The sequence below is a fragment of the Catharus ustulatus genome, chromosome 6 (genome assembly GCF_009819885.2).
Source record: "Catharus ustulatus isolate bCatUst1 chromosome 6, bCatUst1.pri.v2, whole genome shotgun sequence".
In the NCBI taxonomy this organism is placed as follows: Eukaryota; Metazoa; Chordata; class Aves; order Passeriformes; family Turdidae; genus Catharus; species Catharus ustulatus.
The window spans coordinates 26,090,478-26,100,296 of NC_046226.1; the positions used below are offsets into that span (position 1 = coordinate 26,090,478).

At 43.3% G+C, this 9,819-nt stretch overlaps 1 protein-coding gene across 1 annotated transcript; it reads left to right on the top strand.

The window, feature by feature from the left end:
* Nucleotides 1-1,164: 1,164 nt before the first annotated feature.
* Nucleotides 1,165-6,880, top strand: CFL2 (cofilin 2). The gene is made up of 4 exons (XM_033062833.1): nt 1,165-1,261; nt 2,716-3,023; nt 3,120-3,196; nt 3,288-6,880. Exons 1-4 carry the CDS (start codon nt 1,259-1,261, stop codon nt 3,398-3,400), a joined length of 501 nt encoding a protein of 166 aa, XP_032918724.1. The 5' UTR covers nt 1,165-1,258; the 3' UTR covers nt 3,401-6,880.
* The last annotated feature ends 2,939 nt before the right edge of the window (nt 6,881-9,819 follow it).

Below are 9,819 nucleotides of genomic sequence, written 5' to 3' on the forward strand. Positions count from 1 at the left end.
TGAATATCGATTATGCAAATCAGTCTTGAATTCTGCATCCAGAGGGTAGGATGTAACTCAAAAAGGATATTGGAAACATAGTGTCTCAGCTGACCAACACGGTAGTGTATAGCAATGGAGAACAGGGGGAGAAGAAATGTCAACACATGCCTCACACACAGAGGAATCTAATACACATACATGCATGATGACAAACACTGGCTTGCTGGCTTCTATCACCATACTGATAGCAATTCAAGTGTTTTAGGGAGAGAGTTGGCTGGTCACAACGCAGGCTGGAGACTCAAAGGTACAACTCCTTGGGGTCTCCAAGGTTTAGGATTTCTTGGGTTTCAGACACACTAGTTCAGGGTGCAGAGTCATATATGACTGAGAATCCTCTTGTCCACTTGGACGGGCTAAAGATAAAATGCTCTGTGTTTGTCGTCCTGTGCCTGAAGCCCCGTCCAGCTCAGTACGGAACAACAAAACACTGTCGGGAGAATTGTCCTTCCTTGCTTTCCTGTAAGCCATGTTCCCATCTTTTAATGCACCTTCCGCCCTACGTGCTGTGTCCCGCCCCACCGACCGCAGCAAGAGCAGTCTTTGTGCCAGGCCCCTTCGTGCCCGGGGCCTTTCCCCGCACAGCCCGGGGCAGCAGCACAGATCCTCTTCGGGCGGGGACGAGGCGGCAGCGACACAATGCCGCCTGTGACGGCTCGTGGGGCGTGAGCCGCAGCCTGACAGCGCCCGGCCACGAACCGTGAACAGGGGCAAACCCTCTAGAGCAGCAGCGAGCTCCTCGGCTGGGGAGCGACGCCGGGCGGGCGGTGAGGGGCAGGGCGGGCAGCGGGGGCTCCCTCAGAGCAGCCGCGTCGCCGTCGTGCCCGGCCTGACGATCGCGCTCCGAGCCCAGCGGAGGGGCCGCATCGCCCCCTCAGCAGCCAGCCAGCCACCGCCGGGCCGGCTGAGGGGGCCGCCAGGGGCTGCGGGGCCCAGGCCAGCCATCTGCAGCGCGGCGCTGACGCTGCCTCCGGCGGGCGGGCGGGCGAGCAGGCCCCGCCGCCTGCGGGCCCTACCCCGCGGGGGCCGGCCCAGCGCGGCCCAACGGCGGCACGTGGTGGCGGCGCGGCCCATGTGACCGGCCCTCCCCGGCCGCTGCGGCTCAGCCCCCGCCCGGCCGAGTCCCCGCCCGCCTCGCCCCCAGCGCAGCGCAGCGCTCTCTGCGTGCAGCAGCCCCGCACCGCAGGCAGCCGCCGCCGCCCCGGGACCCGGCGCCATGGTAAGGGCAGGGCGGCGCGGCGCGGACGGGCGGGGAGGGCGGTGCGGGCGGCCGGCGCGGCCCGGCGGAGCCAGGCGGAGGCTGAGCAGAGCGGGCCGGGCCCAGCGCGGCCCCGCGGCCTCCGGCGGCCATTTTAGTCTAATTTTAGCCGGGTGCGGGGGGAAGGGGCCGCGGGAGCGGCCGCGGGGCAGCAGCGGGCGGCGGGGCCGGGGCCGGGGCCGGGGCCGTGGTCTGGGCCGGGCGGGCGGGCGGTGCAGCGCTCCCTGCGGCACCGCCCGGGCGTGCGAGTACCCGGCGGTGCGGGGAGGGGCGGTGGGCGCGGGGTCCCGCACTCCTCCCGAGGAGCCGCTGCCGCGGCCGCCCGGTGCCCAGGCCCGAGGGGCGGCCGGGAGCGGCCGTGTGGAAGCGCCGAGGCCGGGGCGGGGGTGCCGGGGCGCAGGGCGGAGGGCGCGGGGCGGCGGGATTCCCTCCGCGCCCGCGAACAAAGCGGGGACAGGGGCCGGCGGCGCCCCCGGGGACAAAGCCGGCGGCTCCCTGCGAGCCGCGCACCTGCCTTCCCTCCCCGGGCAGCCTGCGCTGGCAGCGCCTGCCTCGGCAGATGTAATTGCTGGACCGAGAGCAAGGGCGCTGCAGATGGGCTGAGCTCGCTTGCTCACTCGCAGCGGGGTTTGCTAAATTATTTCCATTTTGCCTTGAGCTCCCCGTTTGCCCTGCCGGTGTTTTGTTTCCTTGCTGGTTTAGGCTCTTGTTTTGAACGGCTTGAGAGCCTTATGGAGAGCTGCATAGTTGTAATTAGTATTTTTATATGAACGAAGAGCAGTCAAACAATACTCCCGCAGCAGTACGAAGCAGAATTCGGGAGTTCTTAAGGCGCCGTGTTGAAGCTGACACAATGCAGAAAACATTTCTGCTGCTTGTAGATCCTTACCTCACCCAACAAAATGAGAGTCATGACAGTGTTGGATGTGAGCTGCTGCTGTAGTGTTTGCTCTACTAAATAAAAAAAAAAAAATAAAAAAAAAGCCAACAAAAATCAACCCACCAAAACCCCACCCCCTCCTATCCCAACCGAAAATTACTGACTCCTCTCTTACATTCAGTTCCTACCCCCTCATCACTCCCTCTTCCCCTCCCCCCAAATAAGCCAAATGCATGATAAGGTAAAGGAAAACTGTTTGAGTAGTACAGTTGTGTGACTAGTTGTGTGAAAGAGCTATCCAGAATTGCAGCTAAAAATGCTGAGATCTACAACAAGAAACTACTGAATTCACGCCTCCTTTATATCCTCTGCTCCAGTCCTACAAATATTACTAAATTCATAGTGTGTTCAGGTTGAGTATAGTATTTTTATTTTTACGGGGGCAGGCAGACTGCTTTATCTAGCACTGTGGGCTATCATCTTTTTCTAGTGAGTGTTAATTTTTGCTGTTTATTCCTTTGATCTCATTTAACAGGCTTCTGGAGTAACAGTGAATGATGAAGTCATAAAGGTTTTTAATGACATGAAAGTAAGGAAATCTTCAACCCCAGAAGAGATTAAAAAAAGAAAGAAAGCTGTTCTCTTCTGCTTAAGTGATGACAAAAAACAAATAATTGTAGAGGAGTCAAAGCAGATATTGGTTGGTGACATTGGTGATACTGTGGAGGACCCCTATACAGCCTTTGTGAAGTTGCTACCTTTGAATGATTGCCGATACGCTTTGTATGATGCCACATACGAGACAAAGGAATCTAAGAAAGAAGACCTGGTATTTATATTCTGGTGTGTGAAAGCAAAGCTTGCTGTTAAAATTGAATACTCTGGAGTTACCACTGGATGACTTAATAACTGTTTTGTTGTTGGCTTTTGTCTTTCAAGGGCTCCTGAAAGTGCACCTTTAAAAAGCAAGATGATCTACGCAAGCTCTAAAGATGCCATTAAAAAGAAATTTACAGGTATGGACCTGACAGTGTTTTTCTCGTTACCTACAGTGCCATTTAGATGTTGAGGTTCTCACAAGTACATTGTTGTCCATCTGTCTTTCAGGTATTAAACATGAGTGGCAAGTAAATGGTTTGGATGATATTAAGGACCGTTCAACACTTGGAGAGAAATTGGGAGGCAACGTGGTAGTTTCACTTGAAGGAAAACCCTTATAAAAAGACAGACAAGTGCCATCTGGATCTAAGGAGCTTCCATTTCTGCAGCTCGTTCAATTGGAATAGCATTAGTCTCCCCATCCCCTCCCCTCCTCAAAAAAAAAGTCCCTTCCCCACCGCCCTGAAGGAGATGTCATTGTTAAGCAGTCTACCAGTGATTGCCATTAGACTGTTTAATCCTGGTAGTTTTATGTAGGATTCAAGGAATGCTTTCACGTCATACTCTTGGCCAAAACTGACGTTGCAGGCATTCCTTGCAACATGTTCAATGAATGTGATAGTTAATGTAAATAGTCTAGCAGACAGCAAAGGGTAAGCTAATTGAATGCCTTGAAAGTATTGTCCACTGGTCGGATGGTAGACTCTCTACAGTATTACTTACAGTTGCACTTGATTGCAGTTCCATGAGGCTCTTGTGCATTCATACACCTCACCTGCCTTGACAAGCCTATTTTTGTGACATGGCAGCACACAACACTATGCATTTAAAGCACTTTTTTGTAATATGTTTGACCCGCCCCCTCCCAAGGAATGCCAATTAAGTTGCTGTAACTGTGTCATCAAATTATTGTAGTACCTCAGTTTCATTCCTGTTACATGCATATCTTTATAAATGAAGTAGCTGTTACGATGCCTTTTGTTTTCCATTGAATGTACACTACTGAACAGGAGTAGAAGTTATCTGTTTACCATATGAGTCTTGAAACACTAAAGTTTTGTAAAACATCAGTCATGGTGGCAATTTCTGTATTAAAAAGAGCCTTAAATGGAACATTGTTTTTTGAGATCAAAAACTGGCCACGTTGCAATAAAACTTGTGGCTTATTACAGAACGTTGCCTTGTTTTCATTGGAAAATATAGTTTTTAAGTGTTTAAGCATATTTCAAATAACTTCTGTGGAAAGTATTGTAAAGGTAAACAATCATTAATCTCATCTTGAATAATGCAAATTTTTAATACTGATTTAGGCACTGCTTTACAATACTTTGTGGCTCTGTTCTGGCCATTCAATAAAGGACCTGCTCCTAGTTTACTGCAAAGTAAAGAAGCTACCACTACTGGAGACCATTAGTTCCATGAAACACTTGTGTCAGAAACTCAAAAATACGAAGTAATTAACCATACAGTATGTTTTGTACCTGAATGTTCTTAAAGTTCTACATGCCAGAGTAAAACCTTGCACGAGTTTTTACAGCCAGCCGTCTTTCTCGGTAAGATTATGTGTAAAGGCAGTTAGATGCAGGATATGGAGCGGGGAAATAATTTTTGTTTCTTGAGTTGCAGTTAGACCGACTCAGTACAAGAATTAGCCTAAATGAACTGTTCTACTTGTTAGCTTCTATGTAAATAGAACTGGAAAGTGTTCGCCACTACTGAGGCTTGCATAGGGGACGTGTTTTGGCTGGGAGCCAAATAATGCTCTCCTTATAGAGAATTTGATCTGCTCTGTGTGAGCAATCCTCCGTTGGCCAGAGCTATTTATGGCAAACACATGCTTTTGTATCTTGTCATCGTTATCCACAAATGGCAAAACTGGACATGATTCTCCTGGTATGCATAAAGGAGCGCTGTTAGGCAGCCACTGGCAGCTGAACTGTACATGCTGCTAGAAGGAATGCTCTTTTATCATTACCTTATTTTAAAAAGTTGGTAGAGTGGAACTGTGGAGCTTTTAAATGCGGGCTCTCTATGTTCAGTCCATAGCCCTTTTTCAGCAAGGAAGCAGATAATAATCAAAATACTTTCTCTTTTTTCCCCCCAATAGTTTAAATAACCTAGTGGTACTGTGTTTAGGCTCTCGTCCTGTAGAACTTTAAGACTTTGTTTCAGGCTTCTGGCTATCCCTATGACTTGCACACCTCATTGTGTTAGCTGTTCTATGTAGACTAAACTTTACTAGAATTTAAGTAAAAAGGCATGATGACCACTGACTTAGTAAGTGTATTAATGAGTCTTGGTTTTGTTCTACAAAACTCTCCTTTCAGGTACCTTTTAAGATTGCGAAGTAACTGATGGTATGCATGTTGTCTAGATGAAAAAAAAAACCCACAACTTTTTATTCCTCAAAATAGTCTATTTCTGATCATTCTTGTTGTATGCAAAGCCCAGTTTAATGTAAAGATCTTTGTGCTTTATGTTTAACTTGAGTTCAGTACAGTAAAATGAAATTACCTTTTAACTGATTTTTCACAAGGAATAAATTGTTTCTTTAGAAAAAGCCAAAATGGAAAATGTTAAATTTTAATAAACCATTTGAATTTTATTTTAGGCAGTAAACTTTTTTTAAGGAGTACCGTGTTTAAATTTATTGTTTGTCTCTGCTGCAGTCCAGAAAAATGTCTGTGGCTTCTTTGTTGAATATTACAGCTTTTTTTTTGGGTTTTTGTTTTTTTTTTTTTTTTTTAATCTAGCTTAGGTGTATATTCACTTAGTCCAAGTAGCTATGAAATTGAAGCACAAACCGTCTTTATGTAAGATTCCTACCAAATTAAAATTTTGGATCCAAAAGGATCAGCTTGCCTTCAGTTTGTTCTTGAAATGAATGACTGACTGATTGATGTGAGGTCCAATTCAGATGGCTTGCTTTTACAAAAAACAAAAACAAAAACAAAAAAACCAAAAAACAAAAACCAATAAAGTGCTACAGAACTGTTACTGTTTGAATTATAAAACAAATGAAAGACAGCTGGCATCTGTTCCAAAATGGTTTGTCAGCTGTTGTTTTCTGTCATTATGCAAAATGGTGAGGGCCTCATTGTGATCAAGAAGTGGAGGAAAATCCTCTCAAGTTGAATATCTTCTGTGTATCTCTGTGTAGACGTGACTTTTGGGTATCTTGGCTTCAGTTATTTTATTGATAAAGAGATGTTAAAATAAATTTTTAATGAGAGGAGCTTGTGCAGAAACGGCATTTTTCTTCTAAAAAAATACTTCAAAGCCAGCAGTTGTGTTTGATTTGGTAAATCCTGGAAAAGGTATAGATAGATGGGTTTGATTTCTCTGAAAATGGGAATCAGTCCAAGACTAGAATGTGTAAGCAAGGTTTATGCTTGTGGCGATTTTAGAAGGGCAAAGCTTAAATTTGTATGGACTTGAGCGTAAAAATCACTCCTAGTCAGATCATGAAGTGGAGTTTGAGTATTCTCAGTTAAAACCCAAAGAGTTTTGCTATGTGGAAAAGTTTTCCTGCTCTACCATTCCCTCAGAACAAGTGATGGAATACAGCAATTGCCACAATTTGATAATAAGCTTTACTCTCTTATGCCAATTCCAGTATAAACCAAATTTTCATGTCTGCCTATTTTTTATAAACTGTAAGTCCCCTTTAGTTTGTGGTGGCGAGTTAATGATTGTAGAGTGAAAACACGGCACTAATGGTGGATCAAAGATCATCAATGTAGCACCTGTCTGAATATTGAATTTCTTTGAAATATTTCTGATTTTGAAAACCTGGTATAAATAAAATTAATTTAAATGTCTTCAGTTGTTGAGTTTGTTTGTGTGCTAGGCAGCACCTATGCTAATCACTTTGTTGTTGTCTTTGGACTGGGAGCAGCCCGGATACTGTGAAAGAAGTTGTTGAATACCTGTATTTTTGCAACAGGTTTCATCTGCTGCCCATTCATTTCAATATCAGTTGTAGCAAAAGGCAGCACTGGTGGCTCTAGAGATGGATATAAAGGCATTTTTAGTGGATTGGTTCCAGATAACCTTTTTCTTTTGTTGGATCCCAGCTCACATGTTCAGAAAATTAGATAGCTTTTATATAGCAGATGTAAAAACTTTATGTTTACACTGGGGAGTCACTTCTAATACAGGGAAGGAAGTGAACTGATGTAGTGTGAAAAAATTGACTCCATGAAGAAAGATCAAAAAATTATCCTTTTAGTATCCATGGCATGTCTTGTTAATATAAGATTTCTTGGATCTAGGAATGCGTTACCGGAAGAGTTAATTTTGTAAACAATGCCATCAAGAAGCAGCTTCATTGGATTCTCTGGAGAAGGCAGATTTATACAATGTAAATTAAAAAACCCTTTACTGCTTATTTAACATAAGCCTTCTCTTTGGCTGTGGGGAGCATACATAAGAATATGCATTAAAAGAGAATAAAAGGTCTCATTCTGAAGTTTTTAAATAAAAATTACTGTTTAGTTAAAAAATGTTCTATTTTTACTAAATTTATATCCAGTGCTTGACCGTATTTGGACATTTCTCTGCCTCACCTCCCATGCTGTTAAATCTGCAATAATCCCCATACATCTTGCTCTTCCTTGCATTATTATCTGTGCATTCTACTAGTAACCTCTGAAAAATAAATACAACAGTAAAAATTAAATATTTTCATAGGAAGTTCAAACAGGTGACATAATTTATGTTCATTTAATGATTTTATAGAATTGTCTTTCTACATTGTAAACCTTAGAGAAAAAATGCTAATTAGAGGTACTGAAAGTAATTTTGACATTGCTAAGATTCTGTGATTGTCCTTTAAATAACTCATTGTAGGTTAATGTTTCTGTTGTCAACTTTGTTTTATAGTTACTTAGAAAACTAATGATTGGAAAAGAAACTTGAAGGTGCTGCTGTTTATTTTTAGAAGTTTCTAAATGTCAATTTAGATTATAAAATAATACACAAACTTCAATTTCCCACTGCTAGCCTGATTTTTATTGTTGTGTGTACAGGCTTAGAAATGTATGTGTAATCGTCCCTCTCCTCTTCTACCACTTTATTTTTAAAAACAGCTGTGTCACTGCAAATCCCTACCATCTGCCCACTGTCTTCTGTAGAGGTTTACAGACAATCTCCACTTGTACCTTTTAGTATCTATTTTTCTGCTCTCTTGTTCGTGATTGTAGGAGTTTGATTTAGCAAAACTAACCTCTGATGTTGTGCTCGTCAAAACCTTTTCTAATATGCAGAAAGTTAAAAGCATCAGTTAATCTCTGGTGAGCACAGCTGCAGGGTGTACATTGGCTTGAAAAGAGAGATGTGTTTTTGAGAACTAGTTTAGAGAGCCTTATTTGTGTCTGCTTCCTCTTAGTGGCAGCACTGCTTTCATCTGTGACCTTCTATTAAAGCTGATGTGAGAGCTAAGCTTTTCTTCCATTTTGGCTGTTTCAACAGAAAATGGAATGTGCTTGTCGCAAACAGGGTACAGAGAAGCAGAGAAGGTTTAGAAGCAGCAGTTTTTCACAGAGACCTGTATATCTGGTGGGAGGGAAAGGGTTACAGCAGAGTATTTGTTTCCTTAATTTTAGTAGGAGCTTGCAGCTGTAATGACTGGGCTTATGTTATCTTTTGCTCTGCCTGAACATACTGATTCCACAGTCTCAACTGTCTCAATGCTTTCATGCAATGAAATGCGAACACAGCTCTTTATCAGAGAAATGTGGTTTACTCCTACAGAAGTGAAGCCTTGCTACAACAGTGCTCATGGTTAGCCATGGCATATGGAGAGATGCACCTAAGCTGCATTTGAACAATTCTTTAAAAATGTGTGGGTTTTGATTACACCAAATACAATAATTAAGTTATTACACAGAGCCTGAGGATAAACGTGTGACTTATTAATTAGGTGACGGCAAGTGACAGATATAATTCATGGTCATATTTTTGAATCTTAGCCCTGTTATTTAAGCATGATTTACAGATTAAACACTTCCCAGTCCACAGAATTAATTTCCTGCATAAATTCTTTTAAGCAGCAGTAGCATAATTTTAGCTTGTCACTGAATATCCTGATGGAGAATCTGTCACCTGAGGGTTTTTAGTCATCTGCTTAACAAATTCCTCTTGTAGTGCTGCATTATTTCTCTGCATCCACACTTCAAATTCAGTTCCCAGAACTCTCCTTCCAAGTAACCAGAATTCCTAAACAATATTTATTCTGTGTGACTAAAGTGGAAAGGCATCTTGTAGAACACCCATAGGAAACAAATGCATGGTATTAGCCTGCGTGGCCACTGAACATGTTTGGCCCTGCGTGCCATCTCTGACTGTTGGATTATTCTGATGAAAGGTCAGCTCATTCAGGTTTGTGTGGAATAACCCAACACAGAAAATTTGTGGAAACAGGAAAGAATGTTTTAATTTTGCTCCAATAAAAACTTTACAAGGGTGTGATAACAACTTTTTAATTTTTTCTTTTTACCTGTCCTGACAAAAACACCTGGCTTTGATTCTAGCCCATTTTATCAATTTAGTTCGACAGGTGCAATGGTTGGAAGTATCTTCAGGACAAGCTATATTTAGATACATAACCTTTTGATAATTCTGTCAGTTGCTTTGATCTCATTATTTTAATTCAGTCATTTCAACTCTATTACAATTTTAACTGCCTAGTGTTCAGCATTACCAGTGTAATCTCACAACACTTAACATTTAAAAGCAGTCATCATCAAAATTAGTAATA

Bases quoted from the DNA above. Each gene is read 5' to 3' on its own strand.
- CFL2 (XM_033062833.1), top strand. The intron at 3,024-3,119 runs GTGTGTGAAAGC...TTGTCTTTCAAG, and splicing joins GACCTGGTATTTATATTCTG to GGCTCCTGAAAGTGCACCTT. The intron at 3,197-3,287 runs GTATGGACCTGA...TCTGTCTTTCAG, and splicing joins CATTAAAAAGAAATTTACAG to GTATTAAACATGAGTGGCAA.